Raw genomic sequence first — 18,195 nt, 5'->3', positions numbered from 1 at the left:
TCTTTGCAGGTACCATCCTCCATTCCTTCATACACACTAGCCGGACAGAGGTTCCCTAACGCGAAGCAAGTCAGAGACTTCCCTCTCCAAACGATTGGGCCCATCTAGCGAGTCCAACCCACCAATCTCTGGTTACCCAACGTAATATTGGCGCCATTGTCGGGGACCCGAGAGATCAACCAGTAATGGCGGACAATTCACGCGAAGATGGCTACACAGCATTTGATTCTGAGCAAGAGAATCAGTACATTAGGAACAACGACGCGGACATGGTCGCGCACCAAGGGGTGATCAACCAGCATAGAGAAGGCACCTCTGGGTTGAAAGACCCAAAGGCAAACTTTTCCTGAAGGGCGCGAATCAGGAAAGGAAAGACAACTACATGCAGCCGATTTCATGGGATTGTTCCATTGCCACCAAGGACGCCTGGAGCAGTTGGAACAAGAACAGGAACGACAACAAGAGGCAGAGAGAAACTTGAGGAATGAGATCGAGCGACGAAAGGAGCTTGAGGAAAAGCTCCTAAAGTTAGAGTCTACTCTCAAAGGTCAAAGCTCTCGCAGTGATCGAGAAGATTCTCCCCTAGGGGGAATGGATCCGTTCAGCGAGGAAATAATGAGGGCAAAAGTTCTAAAGAACTTTAAAAGTCTTGATATGGACCTCTACGACGGAACTACTGACCCAAAGCATCATTTGAGCAATTTTAAAAGTCGAATGTATTTGTCCGATGTTTCTGATGCTACTCGCTACAAGGTGTTCCCAACAACCCTTACTAAAGCAGCGATGAAGTGGTTCGACAGCCTCCCCCCGAGGTCGGTCACTAGTTTCGACGACTTGTCTCGAAAATTCCTCATGCGATTCTCTATCCGGAAGGACAAGGTAAAGCACACACCAAGCCTCCTAGGAGTAAAACAGGAGGCTGGAGAATCGTTGAGGGACTACATGGAAAAGTTCAACAAAGTGGGTTTGGAGATTCAAGACCTGTCCACAGAGGCAGTAATTATGAGCCTAGTAAATGGACTCCGAGAAGGTTCATTCTCCCAGTCCATCTTGAAAAGGCACCCGACCTCCTTAAGCGATGTACAGGAAAGAGTTGAGAAGTACATCAATATGGAGGAAAATGCTAGGCTTCGTGAGCCAAGTTGGCGACCTAGGCTCTCTCATAAAGAGAAAGAGAGAGAGAGAGAGCCCAAGAAAAAGGAGGAAGTCGGCCCGGAAAGGCCTAGGAGATATCACTCCTATACTCCTCTGCGAGTTTTCCTAATTGATCTCTACAGGGAAATTTGTCATACTGAAAGACTACCTCCCCCCAGACCCATCAAAAACAAAAAGGGAAAAGTCGTAGTGACTACTGTGAGTACCATAAGATATATGGTCATTCAACGAATGAGTGTTACGACCTAAAAAATGTGATAGACAAACTGGCCAGAGAAGGTCGACTGGACAGATATCTCGTTGAAAGGTCGGATCATCATGGGAAGAGGAAGCGAGACGATGAGGACCGAAGAGATCCACCACCACAGACCCCGGAAAGACATATACACATGATTTTGGGGGGATTCAGTGGAGGCGGCCTTACAAAGTCATCTCGCAAGAGACATCTGAAAGAAGTCTACCAAGTCGGAGGTGAAACTCCCGACCTCCCTACCATCTCTTTCACTAAGGAGGATGGGCAAGGCATCATTCCTGGACATGGTGATCCAATAGTGATAACCATGGTTCTTGCCAATGCCCATCTCCACAGAACCCTGGTGGATCAGGGAAGCTCAACCGATATCCTGTTCAAACCAGAATTTGATAAGCTAGGGTTGGACGAAAAGGAGTTAAGAGCTTACCCCGATACTCTGTATGGGTTGGGGGACACCCCAATAAAGCCACTGGGATTCATACCCCTGCACACGACTTTTGGAAAAAGGGGTGAAATCCAAAACTCTGAGCATCGACTTCATAGTCGTCGATGTGGGGTCAGCCTATAATGCAATACCACCCTAAATCGGCTCGGAGCAGTGGTGTCCACCCCCCACCTTTGTATGAAATTCCCAACGCTAGAGGGGATAGCAACCATCAGCGGAGATAAAAAACTGGCAAGGAAATGCTACAATAAAAGTCTGAACCTGAGAGGAAAGGGCAAGGAAGTTCACACCATAGAGTTTGGTGGAGTTAGAGCTAAGGAAGAGTTGCGACCACAACCAGGGAAAAAACTGAAGAGGTACATGTTGGGAAAGATGAAGGAAAAAAATACCAACACAGGAGCCAACTTGAAAGAAGATCTGAAATAGGAACTTATAAGGCTCCTACAAGAAAATTCTGACCTCTTCGCTTGGAAAGCCTTCGACGTGCTAGGGATAGATCCCGAACTCATGTCACATAAGCTTTTGGTGTACCCCGGATCGCGACCTATTCAGCAAAGAAGACGGAAGCTCGGACCCGAACGAGCTCAAGTGGTGGAAGAACAAGTACAAGTCCTCCTAGAAGCCAGCTTCATCAAAGAGGTTAAATATCCAGCGTGGCTGGCAAACATGGTTCTAGTCAAAAAGCAAAACGACAAGTGGAGGATGTGCGTCGATTACACTGACTTGAACAAGGCGTGTCCCAAAGACCAATATCCACTTCCAAATATTGATACCTTAGTAGACTCCAACTCGGGGTATCAGTACTTGTCGTTCATGGTTAGGGGTGGCAGGAGTACCCGAACCCGCGGTTACCCGACCCGCCCCAACCCGGTCGGGGCAGGTTTAAACCCGCCCCGCTCCGGGTGGAAGAGCGGGGCGGGGCGGGGTCGGGGTCAGGCTAAACCCGCCTACCCGCCCCGGAGTACTTATATATATATATATATTATATAATATATATATATATATATATATATATATATATATATATATATACTATTTAAGTTTTTAAGGTTTTTAACTTTCTATTCCGTACAGCCACCAGCCTAACCTAACACTGTACTCATAACTCATTTCATTTTTCCCTTTCATTTACGCGTTTCACCCTCCCCAAAGAACCCTAGCGGAGAAGACTGAAGACTGAAGAGGGAAGGAAATTAACTTCCTCTTCTCCGTAGTGAACCTCAGATCTAGTGACCTTCACTGCGCCATCGAGCCTTCCGCCGAGCTTGTCGCCGTCGCTGCACTGCCGTCCTGCCGAGCTCGTCACCGAGTCGCTGCCACTGCGCTGTCGTCCTGTTGGCATCGTGTCGTCGCCCTGCTGAACCCTCGAATTTACTCATCATTGGCTCCTTGCTGCACTACCGAAGCTACTGAGTGAACCCCTCTTTCTCACCGTCTTCCTCCAAGTGGTAAGTTTTCCTGTTTGCTGTCTCTGCGCTGCTCTCCTAGAGATTGCCTTCACAGTATCTGTAGCTTTAATTAATTTTAATTTCATAGTTTTAGTTAGAGTTTAACTAGTTAGAGACTTAGAGTTTTTACTGTATTCCCTGTTTGCTTGTTAATTTTAATTTGAGCCTTTTTTATGTGCCCACTGCCCAGTGATGAATTTAAATATTGTATATCAATTTGTATGAAACTCTAGCATAATAGTCACATAAACCACAAAAGATAACACCATTGTAATGCCATATTCAGATTATGGACTTTAGGCAGTAACGGAAAAAATAGAAGAGAGAATTAAGACTATCAGTAGTATAAAAATATATAGGTGTGGGTCAAATTGAGTATGTTGTGCTATGATACAAAAACAAAATACAAAGCACTATTCCCTATTTATAATAATATTACAAAATCAAATCTTATTTAGATGAAGAAACAAATCTGAAGTATAAGGAAATATAAACATGAATCCTAAGAGATAAACTAATAATGTAATATTTTAAGATATGATATGAGACATTATGTGATACTATAAGATACAGTATAGACATTTCTAAATTTCCAATTTATTTGTACCTCTCAAGCATTTACAGCTATAAATGTAAACAGATCCAATTTTAATATAAGAGTGGTGTTTTCTCTTCTATTTTTATGCTTATTGTAACCAAAGAACTTCATATATTTCTAATTTAAATATTTAAAAAGTTTAATCTATTTAATTTGTGGTTGGTTAATGATTAACCATAGCTTTATAAAACTTCATGCATCTAATTCCCACCTTGTACTACTATTTCAAAGTTTGTATACAACAGATGCAGTTTATTCACTTTTGTGATCTTGAAAACTCTTCTTTAGTAGTTGTGTATCTCAATGAATATCTGAATATTGTACTTGTAATTGAACCACTTTTTGTCATAATTTTTCTTTCCCATGTCACTTCCTAATTCCATGGTTACTTAACAAAGCTTAACTAAGAAAATATATTCTTAAAGTTATTAATATGTTAAATAATATTTAAAGAACAAAATGAACTTGCATAATGCATGCAATGTTCTTAAGATTAAAAAAAAAAAAAGAAAAAACTTTGATGGCAACTCCCCTGAAAGTTGATTTTAGAGCATACCTATGGTGAAGACAATGTATGCTTATTCTGACTAACTTGCTGAGTTTTGTGCTAAGCATTATGATATTGCAAAAATTTGGGAGCATATACACATGCACCTCATTATTATGGACTACAACTATTAGTGGATGAGATAGGTGTTGAGGTTTCTAAGATTTAAGCTTTTGTCCTTTTCTTTATGTTGTACCCAAAAAGCAAAAGAAAACTCATTTTTCCACTGCATTAATACTTGCTGCTTTTCTAGATTAAGCTCACCAGAATAAGTAAAGGATATCAAATCAATGAAAAGAAAATGTACTGCATCCTTAAAAGTAAATTGCTACTATTCTCCATGAATTACTTAGCGGTTGGAATTTCTAGAGTTTAAAGCTAATGCTAAATAGTAAACAATAGCAATATTCGTATTGCATATCACTCACTTAATTATAGTGCTAAGCTTCCAGTTTTGTTTCTCTATCCCTCAAGATACATGTTATGCCTTTTCCCTTTCATTTTTTGCATGAAGAATCTTGTATGCTTAATTGAATTGAGCTGATCTTGTTTGCATTTCATGTGGAAATTTTATAAAGCTATATCTTTTTCATTCAACTATTGTGCTTTAAGGAAAAAAAAAACATTTTGCTTTGGTTCTGGTTGTGGTTGCCTGCTACATAGTTCAATGACTATGTCAAGTGGTTTATGTGGTTTATTATGATTTTTAGTGTACTTCAATTTATGTTTACTTATCTTAGTAGCTTAAACTTCCAATTCTCTATTCTTTCACTTATGCATTCTACCGATATAGGTTTGTTAAGATAATTTTATGGCTAGTAATGCTAGAGAAGACACACAAAGCAATAATTTTTCTACTGATATTGAAGTTGAAGTTCAGAGTAATGCTAATCCAACTTCAGAAACTCCACAACCAACGGATAATAATACCTCAAATCCAGAAGGATCAAATCTTGTTGAAGGTGACAATAAGGCTAATGTTAAGAGTGCCTATTGGGAGTATTTTGATCGTTTCAAAGTTGAAGGTGAATGGAAGGCAAAATGCAAATTTTGCAAGAGTGTGCTTAGTGCAAATCCGAAGAATGGTACTAAGTCATTGAGAAATCATGTGGACCGCTACTGTAAAAGAATAAAAAATGCCTAGTCGCAACACAGTTAGGAAAAGACATCTTGAAGATGTTGGGGATGAGAAGCTAAAGCTAACTCTTCAACTAGATGAAAATGATAGCAGAGTGCAATAACTAGCGACATGTGGACTTCCAATCAAGAAAAGGTTACATGGTTGTCACACAGCTCACTATCTATAGTTCGTGGAAGTTGCAAATGCCCTATTGAGTACTTCATAAACTTCATAAACTTCTATATATTTGTTGTGTAGTATGTTGACATCTGAAATGCATGCATCTTTGTTTATTTTTCAGCTTTTGTTATGTTCCTTGTCCCATACAAGTGAAATTCTTACTCAATTGATGAAAATATTGTTAGAATGGAATGTTGATAGAAAACTGTCTACTGTTACATTGGATAATTGTTCTACTAATGATGCTATGATAGATGAATTATTGGGGCGGTTAGATTCTTCATTCTTGATGTTGGGGGGTAAATTGTTGCATATGCGTTGTTGTGCTCATATACTGAATTTGATTGTGAAGGATGGTTTGAGTATAGTTAAGGAAAGTATTGAAAAGATTCGTAGTAGTGTATTGTATTGGACTGCAACGCCGAAAAGGAACGAAACTTTTGCTAGTTGGTGTGCTAAAACAGCGATTCCATTTACTAAGAAATTGGTTCTTGACTGTCCGACTAGGTGGAACTCAACTTATTTGATGTTAGACACTGCATTGTTGTATAGAGCTGTCTTTCCTAGGTTAAGACAAAAGGAACCCCAATATAAAACTGTGCCAAGTAATGAAGAGTGGGAACTTGCCAAGGAAATATGTGATAGATTAAAGTTGTTTTATGATGTTACTCAACTGTTTTCTGGTTCTAAATTTCCGACTGCTAATCTTTATTTTACTCTCGTTTGTAAAATAAAAGTCTCATTGGATGAATGACAACTTTCTAGTAATTCTTTAATTGCTAATATGGCATCTAGTATGAAGAAGAAATTTGAGAAGTATTGGGATGAGATTCATGGCATTATGGGTGTTGCTGCTGTTTTAGATCCTAGGTACAAGATGGTTGGGGTTGAATTTCAATTTGGAAAAATGTATCCAGATCCAATAGAATGTTCTAAGCAAGTTGACAGAATTCATCAGTTGTGTAATGAGTTGGTTAATGAATACAATCAAAAAATGAGTTCTGATGTGTCACATGTTGGTACAAAATAAGTTGATGAAAGTGGAAATACAAGCATATTTGGGGGTGATGATTATATGGTGTATCTTAAAAGAAGAAAGATGACAAGGGGTTCATGTGTGAATGTTGAGTTTGATCATTATCTTGAGGAGGACATTCATCCTCCAAATCCAAATGATCCTAACTTTAATGTTTTGAAATGGTGGAAGAACAATCAAATGAAATTTAAAGTTTTGGCAAAAATAGCCAAGGATATATATGCCATTCCGGTATCCACTGTTGCTTCTGAATCTGCTTTTAGTACAAGTGGTCGTGTGATTTCTCCTCATCGCGGAAAGCTGAAAGAAAGTATAATTGAAGCTTTAATGTGTGGCCAAAGTTGGCTGTGGGCAGCTTTAGGGAATAAAGGTGACATATTACTTAATATTCATTTATGTTAATTTTTTACATTATAGTAATTATTTTATTAATTGCTATCTCTTTTGATCTTTAGGTTTAAATCTTGATCTTCAAACCTTTAATGATGATGAAGATGTGGAAAGTGATCAAGAATAAAGATTGAAGACTTTTTAATATTTTAACGATGTAATTTCTTTATGTTTGTATTTTAATTAAGTTATTTGACATTGTATGGACCTTTTTAAATTTCAAGTTATTTGATATTATATGAATCTTATGTTTGTATTTTAATTAGTTATAAATTTTAAGTTTGTATCTTAATTTATAAATGTGTGTAAAAAAATAAAATGTCATTTAATTTGTATAGGGGCGGTAGGGGCGGGGCGGGTACCCGTGGGGGCGGGTTAGGGTACAGGCGCCTACTACCCGCGAGTGATGGTCGAGTAGGGCTAAAACCCGCCCCTACCCGCCCCACTGCCACCCCTATTCATGGTTGCATACTCGGGGTATAACCAAATCCCGATGTACAAGCCGGATCAAGAAAAAACATCATTCATCACGCTTAGAGCAAACTATTTCTATGTGGTCATGCCTTTTGGGTTGAAAAATGCTGGAGCCACATATCAAAGGCTGATGAACAAGGTGTTTGCTCCTCACCTTGGAAATTTAATGGAAGTCTACGTGGACGACATGCTAGTAAAAACTAAGGATGAAATCGATCTCTTGACGGACCTCTCGCAAGTCTTCAACACCATAAGGTTGCACGGGATGAGGTTGAATCCTGCAAAGTGCACCTTCGCGGTAGAGGTTGGAAAATTTTTGAGATTTATACTGACACAAAGAGGGATTAAAGCAAACCCCGACAAGTGCAAGGAAGTCCTAGAAATGAAAAGCCCGACTTGCCTAAGGGAGGTCCAGTAGCTGAATGGCTGACTTGCAGCTCTCTCCAGGTTCTTGGCAAGATCAGCATTGAGATCCCTAGCACTCTTCTCTCTACTAAGGAAAGGATGCCAGTTCGAATGGACTCCTGAGTGCGAAGACGCATTTCAGGAGTTCAAAAGGTTTTTAAGCCAAGCTTCCATTCTGACCCGACCTAGAGTCGGGGAAGAACTCGTCCTGTATTTGTTCGTAGCAGACAAAACTGTAGCATAAGCTCTAATACGGGAAGACAAGGTTGGGCAGCATCCTGTATATTTTACCAGCAAAGTTCTACAAGGCCCTGAATTAAGGTATCAAAAACTGGAGAAGTTTGCGTATTCCTTAATAGTAGCCTCACGAAGGCTACAACCTTATTTTCAAGCCCACACAATAAGGGTACGAATGAACCAGCCCATGAAGCAAATCCTTCAGAAAACGGATATTGCGGGTAGAATGGTTCAATAGGCAATAGAGCTCTCCGAGTTCGATTTGAAGTACGAAACTCGGACGGCAATCAAAGTCCAATGTCTCGCCGACTTCATGGCGGAATACGCAGGAGACCAAGAGGGAACCCAAAGTATATGTGGATGGATTCTCGAACAAAATCGAAAGCGGTGTCGGCATAATACTAGTCAACCAAGAGGGAACCCAAATAGAAGTCTCCATCAAATTCGAATTCCCAGCTTCCAACAATCAGGCAGAGTATGAAGCATTGATTGCGGGATTGAAGCTGGCAGAAGAAGTCTGCGCAACCAAAGTAGTTGTTTTCAGCAACTCTCAGGTGGTGACCTCCCAAATAAATGGAGAGTACCAGGCCAAAGACCCCAACATAAAGAGGTACATAGACAAAATCTTGGAGCATCTTAGGCGTTTTGCAGAGACCGAAGTTAAATACATAACTCGGGATCTCAATAGTAGAGCAGACGCCCTCTCCAAGCTAGCTAGTACCAAGCCAGGAGGGAACAATAGGAGCCTGATACAAGAAACTCTCTGGGAGCCATCTGTCTCAAAAACAGAGGCCAAGCAAAACATCCTTGAAGTATCCGGATTAGACCTCGGATGGATGAACCCACTAATCAAATACATGAAATTCGACATCCTACCCAAAGAGGAAAAAGAGGCCAAGAAAATCCGAATGGAGGCACAGAATTACACCTTTGTGAAAAATATCCTCTATAAAAGGGGAATATCCACACCACTGCTGAAGTGCATCCCGACCTCAAGGACGATTGAAGTATTAGAAGAGGTCCACAATGGTATCTACGGAAACCACCTCGGGGCAAGGTCATTAGCCAGGAAAGTCATCCGAGTTGGGTTCTACTGGCTGACCTTACAGAAAGATTCCACCGAGTTCGTAAAAAGGTGTTAACCATGCCAAATGCATGCGAACTTCCACGTCGCTTCCCCCGAGGAGCTCATTAGCATAACTTCTACATGGTCCTTCGCAAAATGGGGATTGGACCTACTAGGACCATTTCTCCAGGCGCCTGGACAAGTAAAATACCTAATAGTGGGAGTAGACTACTTCACAAAGTGGATAAAAGCAGAACCATTAGCCACCATCAGAGCCCAAAGAAGTCAAAAATTCCTCTACAATAACATTATTACAAGGTATGGGGTACCCCACTCCATCACCACTGATAATGGTACTCAGTTCACCGACTCTACCTTTAAAAACCTAGTAGCCAGCATGAAGATCAAGCATCAGTTCACCTCGGTAGAGCACCCACAAGAAAATGGGCAAGCCGAGGCGACCAATAAGGTCATACTGGCTGGGTTGAAGAAAAGGTTGCAAGATGCAAAGGGAGCCTGAGCTGAAGAACTCCCTCAAGTACTATGGGCTTATCGAACTACACCTCAGTCTGCCACAGGAAAAACACCCTTCCGACTTGCTTATGGTATAGAAGCCATGATACCAGTTGAGATCAATGAGCAAAGTCCAAGGGTGAGCTTCTACGACGAGGTTGGCAACATGCAGGGACACAAATAAGAACTTGAGCTACTCCCTGAAGTCCGAGAACAGGCGCAGATAAGAGAAGCAGCTCTGAAGCAAAGAATGACAAACAGATACAATAAGAAAGTCATTCGAAGAAGCTTCACACCAGATGACTTGGTCTTGATCAGAAATGACATTGGAGTTAACAAGCCTGGAGATGGAAAGCTTGCTACCAACTGGAAAGGACCATATAAAATTAGTGAGGTCCTAGGAAAAGGCTACTACAAGGTAACCGACTTGAACGACACCGAATTACCTAGGTCGTGGCATGCTTGTAATATGAAAAGGTACTACAGTTAAAAGCGAACTCCACTCCTTGATGTACTCTTTTTTCCGACTTCATGGTTTTTTCCCAAAAAAGAAAAAATGATTTTCCTGAAGGGGGGTTTTAACGGGGCATCAAAGCGGAGACTAAGGGGCAACAATTTTTAAACCTCTTAGTAGCAAAAAGTACCTATACAAATAAATAAAAGATCTTTCTTTTTTTCAATCTCTTTGTAAATTCCATTAAGTTATTCTTTCTACGAAATGCGTCGAACTTAAGCTCGACAAAACGTGAAAATCCCATGACCGACCTAAGTGGTCGCCAGGATAAAACGACGAGTTACAAGTCGGTGTAAAGAGGTTATGAAAGCAGATCATGATAAACTCGGGAAACTATCGACTTACAAGTCAGAAGAACCGAAAAGAATGGAAATGTATCGCAAAAAAACCTAAGTTACAAACAATTCAAATAAAGAAAATTTGAATGAGTAAGGAATGTCAAAAAGAGATAAAAGGAAAAACCATCAAAAACGAAAGGCAAAAGCTGTGTCAAGTCTTTGAAAAATCCAACTTAGGCAAAACACAACCCGCCCAGATAAAAGGTTTTGCAAAAAGATAAAAAAAAAAAGGTTTTTACGAAAAACCCAATAGAATAAAAGTCAAAAGCATGTAAATACCAAAGATATACTAAACCCTTATACAAAAAAGGGTATTTCTAATTTTGTTAATGGCCATAAAAGGCCAGAAAATGTTAGGAACCAACCACCACAACAAACAAAACATAAAATTGTTTAAAAATAAGGGGCTCACAGGCCGGACCCCCAAATAATTAGAATCAAACAGAAGGAAGATTGTCGCCACCAGAAGAAGGATCAGCAGGAAGAGAAGTCGGAGCAGCAACAGGGGAGGACGGAGCAGACTGTTCTGGTCCTTGGCAAGGAGCCCCAGAAGAACTAGGGGATTTCTATCTTCTCGCTCCTCACGAGGAGGAGACTCTATTATTCTTTGCCTCCGAGTCTTCAGATCAGAGTCAGTCTCAGGTCAGGGAGGAGAGACAATGGCCCCATCCACTACAATTTTGTCGGGGTCGAGGGGAGAAAGGTCCAGGTCGGGAGCAATGACCCCGACCTGCTCCTTGAAAACCATCCAAGCCTCCTCCTCACCTTCAGCCACCGAGTCCTCCAGATCTTGGAAAGCCTCCCGACATACTGCCAACTCCTTCTTTAAGTCAAGGTTCTCCCCAAAGAACCTAACATAATTCTGCTCCGCCTTCTCCTTAAGGCCCTCCGCCATGGCACACTGGCCCATCAATTTCTTCTCCCTCTCCCGAAGCCGATCTTTCTCCTCCTTCAACTCGGCGATCTCCCACTTCATCCTCTTCTCCTCCTCTTGATAAAGGAAAATCCTCCCTTCAAGCTCTTCCACTTTTTGGGCAGAACCCAAAGAACTAAGGAGAGTCTTCTCTAAAATATCAAGGAGCTTCGTACATAACCTCGCTGCATGAACACTCCCCTGAACTAAGCAATTAAGATGGTTTCGAACGGAAGCATCATCCATATTAATTTGAGCGTAAGGATAGATATGATTTCGAACAAACTTGGGGCCATCAAAATTAGCTTCCCCAGAAAAAGAAAAACCAGACTCTGAAGTCTTGCGCTTCTTCTTCTCGGGTTCAGGAGAAGATCGGGGCGGAGAAGAAGGAAGAGAAGAAGCAGAAGAAGAAGAAAAAGAAGAAGAAGAAGAAGAAGAAGAAGAAGAAGAAGAAGATACCATAATGGGACGAGAGGAGGTCCCCAAGTTGGGAGGAGGAGGAGGATGAAGAGTGCCAGCAGCCCTGGCGAAGTCAACTCGGGCCTGAAACCTCTTCTTGGCATCCTGTACTTTTTTGTAAGAGGAGTTAGAAGCTTTCTTCACCATCTCTGAAAAAAGGAAAAACAAAGAATTTAGTTTTACAAAGCAAAAGTCTATAAGTCGGAAATAACAACTCAAAGATTCCAAAGTCGGAAGCAACAAAAACAAATCGGGAATTATCGTAAGTCAACAACAAATCTACCTATTTAGGCCCGAACAAAACTCGGAAACCCTTGAAGGAACTTCTTTGTGTCCAGATAAGGGGCCCTCCCCTAAACTTCTCGGAGAAACACCACAACAGCCTCCTCGACCTCGTCCAGGTCATCCATGCCATACTTGTCCACAAGAGAGACCTCTAACCAGTAAAGAGAAAAGTAGGGAGAAGAATTTTCATCCAAGAAAAAGAGATGGTGACCCTCTACGGCTTGAACTTTGAAGAAAAAGTTTTTGAAGTCATGAAAGGATTTATCAAAAAGATTGAAAACTCTCTGGCCTTGAATGGCCTGGAAAGAAAGCCACTGTTGTTTATTATTTTGCCCACTGAAGGGCTTGGTCATATGAAAAAGAAAAAAGAAAATATTCAAAGAGGTTGGAAAGTCCAGTTCTCGACTGACAAGTTGGTAAATTTTTAAGAAACCCCAAGAATTGGGGTGGTGCTGAGTTGGAGCAACTCGGCAATGGTTCAGAACTTCTATCTTAAAGTCAGAGAAAGGAAGAGACACTCTCAGGCGGGTGAAAAGACTCTCATACATGATAAGAAAATAAGGGTCTGCATCAGCAACCCTCCCAAAACAGATCCGGTCTTTAGGACCCGGGGCAACCAGTTCGTACTTAGGTTCATCCTCCTCTAACAGACAAATACTATGATGAACATGAAACTTGGAGAGATAGTTGGTGTCCACTAAAGGTTCCTCCCCAAAAACTGTAACATCCACCCACTCAGAAACGGGAGAAGACATCTTTTTAGTAAAAAAAGGGCGACGAAACCTACAAAGAAAAAGGGGAAGGATCAAAATCACTAGGTCTACAGCCAGACTCGCTATAAACTCCTCTAAACAAAACATGCAGACAATAGCATTCATTAATAAAAGAGGAGAAGAGAAAGAACTGACCTTGCTTGCGGAGAGGGACATATGCGACGGCAACTAAGGCACTCAAAGAAGGAAGAGTTTTTCTTTCGAAACAGAGTGTAGGCAGAAAGTTTCTTCAGAAAAGAAACAAGGCAAGAAGAAGGAAAAGTATTTATAAACACGTCAGGGGCATAAAAGTAAATTAGCACAATCATTTAATGAACACATCGTTACCAATGTAACTGCTCCCCACGTGTAAATACGAAAACACTAACGGACGCGACGTTTGATTATACGCGACTGTTGAGAAAGTTGAATCACGTAGGTTTTAAATCACGTCAGCTACAGGCCCGAGTTCAAATACTCGAATCCAACTCTTGGGTAAAAGAGATCGGAAATAGAGTAGAGGCATTGTTCATACCCTGACCCAATGCTAAGGCCCAGGTCCAAATAAGATAAAAAGGTTCAATCCACAGATTGGCCTCCTCACATAACCGACCTCCTCAGAAGACGTCAGATTCAACACAAACTTCACTTCGAGGAAGTCGGGATCGAAGGTTAGCTGGCTGCTGGCAGATAACACTTATTCAAATAAGTAACTGCCCCTAAAATCTCTCAACCCACTTCCAGGAGTCATATCTCAACTTCTCGAAGATAAATGGACGGTTATCCTCCTTAAAAGGTGGAGTTACTCTAACTGTAGTTATTGGTTCACCACTATAAATACACTGACATCCCTCAGGTATCTCTAAGTTCCAATACTCTCTAAACCTGCTTAGGCCCTTACTGACTTAAGCATCGGAGTGTCTTTGCAGGTACCACCCGCCATTCCTTCATACACACTAGTTAGACGGAGGCTCCCTGACGTGAAGCAAGTCAGAGACTTCCCTCTCCAAACGATTGGCCCATCCAACAAGTTTAGCCCACTAATCTCCAGTTACTCAACATAACAATAATATTAACTGTTTTGTCAAAGAATTTTTTACCAATAAAAAAATACTAATTAAGTATTACTTGAAAAAGTTGGTTTTCAATTATTATCTCAACAGTAAATAGTAAATGAATTTAATTTTTATGTACTATGCAAGTATTTAAAAGAATTTTACATAAATATTTAAATACATGGATTTGACTAAATGACTATGTAAATTAAACTTATAGTATATCGTAAACATATTTATCATAATTACGTTAAAAATAAACAAAGGTGTTTCTATTGTCCCGTAACTTATATTCAAGATTTACACGATGATATATGATATAACCACTTGAAATATATAATACACATGATAAACTCCTTAATAATCTAATACTTCTCTGTTTTTTCACCATTCACAGAGCTGGTTGTCAAATAAGAAGTGACATAAAAAGAACTTCGCCTATGATTAAGTTAATACTTAATATACCATCTATACAACTGTGTCTAGAGCAAGATTAGACTTTGGAAACCTTCTTGGACTTTCAGGAATGCTATTTGGTTCACTGATAGAACATATTTTATTCCCTTGCTTTGTAGAAACATCCATAGATTGCTTAGATTTTGCCCAACTAGGAGACATTAGAAGAAACTTTTGACTGTAGACTTTGGCTAGTGTTACGGGTTTTCTCCAGATGTTGCTTTCAGAAACCACCAAAGCTAAAAATGTGGCAATTCCTGTGATGATGAACAAGCCCGCAAAACTCTGTGAGTTAAGGCTAGGAGTACTATCTGATGATGTTGACGTTGATAATTGATCATAAGAATCATCTTCGAAATCATAGTTACTGCTTCCAAAATACTTCATCTCAATCGGTTGCATAAAGCTATCATTCTGGGTAACGTTCAATATAGCTCTTGAAAAGTAAGATGTTAAGTTGGAGTTAATTGGAAACGCCTGAAAAAGAAAACACACATGCAAAATGTGTCACAACTCAGAAACGAAATAAATACACGTGCGTATAAAGTTGTTGATCGAAAGAGAAGAGAGAAAAAATGGAGATTAATTTACATACAAAGCCAAGCCCATCAGTACGATAGTGAGGCCCAACCATGTTATACTTGGAACCATATTTTTTGAGGAACATCTTGATGTATGGTATCTCCTCAAATATAACATCAACGCCGCCTTTTGGAGTTCCTTTGTCTAAAGCCTTCTGATAATCTTCCATTTTTGTCAGATTCTTTAGCCTTGATTTATCAAACTTGAATTTGTCAACCAGCACCTCAGATAGATAGGAATCCGTTGGGTACCCTATGTTGTCACCATTTGTTCTCAAATCATCAACACTTGGATAGTTTTGCTGCAATTGGTCCACGGTCAACATAGATGACAAGTTTGCCGTGTAGCTTTGCATCAACACAAATCCCAATATCAACCATACCACCAATACAAACTTGGAGCAATTCTTGCCTACTGATTCTCCTGCTCCAATATGTGAAATGAGTTCAATTTTTAATTCTGTATAATGAATTTTAAAAGAAGAATTTAATTTTGATGCATCTAAAATATAATTTACTCTGAGGAAGGAAGAGTTGATCAATTGGAAGCCATAATATTGATATCCCTTTGAGTTGTTGGGGAGGTGGAGAGCCTTGTGCAGATTCTTCTTCATGACTATTATTATTATTATGAATGTTACGACGTTCCATGAATCGTATTGCAGCTCCTATAAAAGCACAGACTAGAATGATGGACAACCATAGATCCCAACTAAATGGCCGCAGAAATATCCACATGTTTATACCGCGGCCACCATACCCAACTCGCACCAGCATCCTCACACCTGACTCTGCATATGGTAACGTGAAATCCACATACCTTGTTCTCTCAGCTACAATTGATACGTCTCCCACCACCGCATCATACTTTAATTCATTTACATTAATAAACAACACTAAGATTGTGCAAGATTATTTTATAATGGAAACTCACATGCAGTTTATCTTTATATGAAGCTGACTAATAACTTCATATAAAGAGAATTGCATATGAATTTTCTCTTTATTTTATAGCTAGTAATTATTACTAACCTGGTGTTTAGAAACCTGTTGAACAAGTTTGTCATAAGAGCCAGCACTTTGTCCTGTTCCATTTTTTATGAATGGGCGAAACTCGTAAGAGACATTGAAATGGGAGTAGCGTTTGATATAGTCAACCGTGGCAGAAAAGATATCAATGGAGTAGCCACTGACGTGGACCAATTGGAGTGTTGTAGGATCCAGCTTGGCTTCCACGAATTCAGTGAAACCAGTTTTCAAGGGTATCCCAATGATCAATTTCTTTCCTCCTAGGAGTGGTTGAACAGAAGAGTCAACACTTTCAAACTCAGCAACTGTAATTATGAGCATGAGATACCAAGATTGAATAATAATGTAGGCAAAGTAATTTATCTTTCCCATGTTTAGAGTGAGAAATGTGTAAGGATACTATGGCCTTGGTTACGTCTTGCTTATTATATAGTATCAAGATGGTACGGTATATTATTACATTACTAAAAAAACATAATTAGCATTACAAAGAAATTACTCATACACATTTGTGACCGGGACAAGATTCGTGTATTGCTGACCCCACATCGAATATACCAGTGCGTATCGTATGCGTTAAGGTTTCTAAAGTCACAAACTTTAAAAAATTTTGATCCATAAAAAATTCTTTATTTACGATAATTAATTAAGTCAACTTGCACATTATATTTACTGCCTTAGTTAAAAGCTAGAAGAAGATACTATAATTGCATGTCAATTAGCTTTGTAACTCATGTTGAAAAGTCAACAATAATTATCGACTAGTCAGCAAATTACATTTACGGCCACTTAGCGTTGTTTTTTTTTCTCTGTGACTCAAATGTTGCTTGTGAGTGATTCGGGTGGTTTCGTGAAAAATAGATTAAGTAAAAAATAATGGTTAAGATGAGGGATTTTGAGTAAGTAAACTTGTGAGGAAAAACACTTTTAGTAATGGCAGATAAGCAATACAAGAACTAATGATGAGAAATAAAGGTGGAAAACAAGTGTTGAGACCTCTACTAATGTCACAAGAGGATGAATGAGTTTTGTTTAAAGTGGACAGGGATTGGTTAATGGTTGTCAAATGTTTTGGGAGAATACTTTAATGCCAGTTTTTTAATCGTGAAGGCGATGAATATATACAATGAAGAATAAAATAAGAGGAAATTTGGAGAGAGAAAAATATAGGTTTTTTAGCTTCTTAGCTTGAAAAGTAAGAAATGTCTAGAAGAAGGTGAAAGTGAAAGTAAAAAGTCTGGTTGAAGATCTGTGAAGAAGAAAATGATCATCAAGGTGAAAGTGAAAAAATGAGAGTGCTTTACAGAGGTGGTTTGAGGTCCTTTTTATAGTGTAAAACCATGATGAAGAGAAAATCTATTATCCAATGGTTTTTAATCTCATATTTGATTTACTACTTTTTCCAAAATATCTTTGGGTATTCATGTCACTTCAAGTCTTGTCAACTGAAAAGATAGGAAGTTGATTCTAAACTAAAGCTCCTGACATGTGACATTAGTGAAGGGACATCTAGTTTGATTTTCTTTTAACTAGATGACACATTTACACTCCAAATCCAACCAATCTACTTCCACCAATATAGTTCCCACTGAAGAGAAATTCAACTCATCAAGGTGTTCTTTTGGGTTCCATCATTTTAGCCCAATACCTTTAAGAGGAACTTAATTCTTTTTTGACCATGTTTATAGGTCATTTTTAAAATTATTTATGTACAAAAAAGGTTTATATTTTTAGTACACAATCATAAGCCCCATGCAGTTACAAAATATTCCCTCAAGCTGCATTAACTTTTTTGTACTGATCATAGCTATGATAATTTTTTTTAACACACAGCACATAATTCTAAAGAATCAAATCTCTTCTCTTTTATTTATTTTTTTTGTCATAATAAGATATGTATTTGTAAATATTATGATATTCAAATATAAATATTTTTGTATAATATG

General features: G+C 39.3%; 2 protein-coding genes across 2 annotated transcripts; one reads left to right on the top strand and one right to left on the bottom strand.

Annotated features, from left to right (window-relative positions):
* Positions 1 to 5,257: 5,257 nt before the first annotated feature.
* Positions 5,258 to 6,776, top strand: LOC130932340 (zinc finger BED domain-containing protein RICESLEEPER 2-like). The gene is made up of 3 exons (XM_057861683.1): positions 5,258 to 5,531; positions 5,932 to 6,421; positions 6,542 to 6,776. The coding sequence occupies exons 1-3, from the start codon at positions 5,258 to 5,260 to the stop codon at positions 6,774 to 6,776; spliced, it is 999 nt and encodes a 332-aa protein (XP_057717666.1).
* Positions 6,777 to 14,433: 7,657 nt separating this feature from the next.
* Positions 14,434 to 16,632, bottom strand: LOC130949688 (glutamate receptor 2.8-like). Its single transcript, XM_057878363.1, has 4 exons — positions 16,253 to 16,632; positions 15,739 to 16,087; positions 15,235 to 15,644; positions 14,434 to 15,116 (listed from the first exon to the last, which is right to left on the bottom strand). The coding sequence occupies exons 1-4, from the start codon at positions 16,619 to 16,621 to the stop codon at positions 14,652 to 14,654; spliced, it is 1,593 nt and encodes a 530-aa protein (XP_057734346.1). The 5' UTR covers positions 16,622 to 16,632; the 3' UTR covers positions 14,434 to 14,651.
* Between the last annotated feature and the right edge of the window lie 1,563 nt (positions 16,633 to 18,195).

The sequence above is a fragment of the Arachis stenosperma genome, chromosome 1, assembly GCF_014773155.1.
Source record: "Arachis stenosperma cultivar V10309 chromosome 1, arast.V10309.gnm1.PFL2, whole genome shotgun sequence".
NCBI lineage: Eukaryota > Viridiplantae > Streptophyta > Magnoliopsida > Fabales > Fabaceae > Arachis > Arachis stenosperma.
Note: the sequence above shows the minus strand (reverse complement) of the source record. Positions and strands in the feature narration are given on the sequence as shown.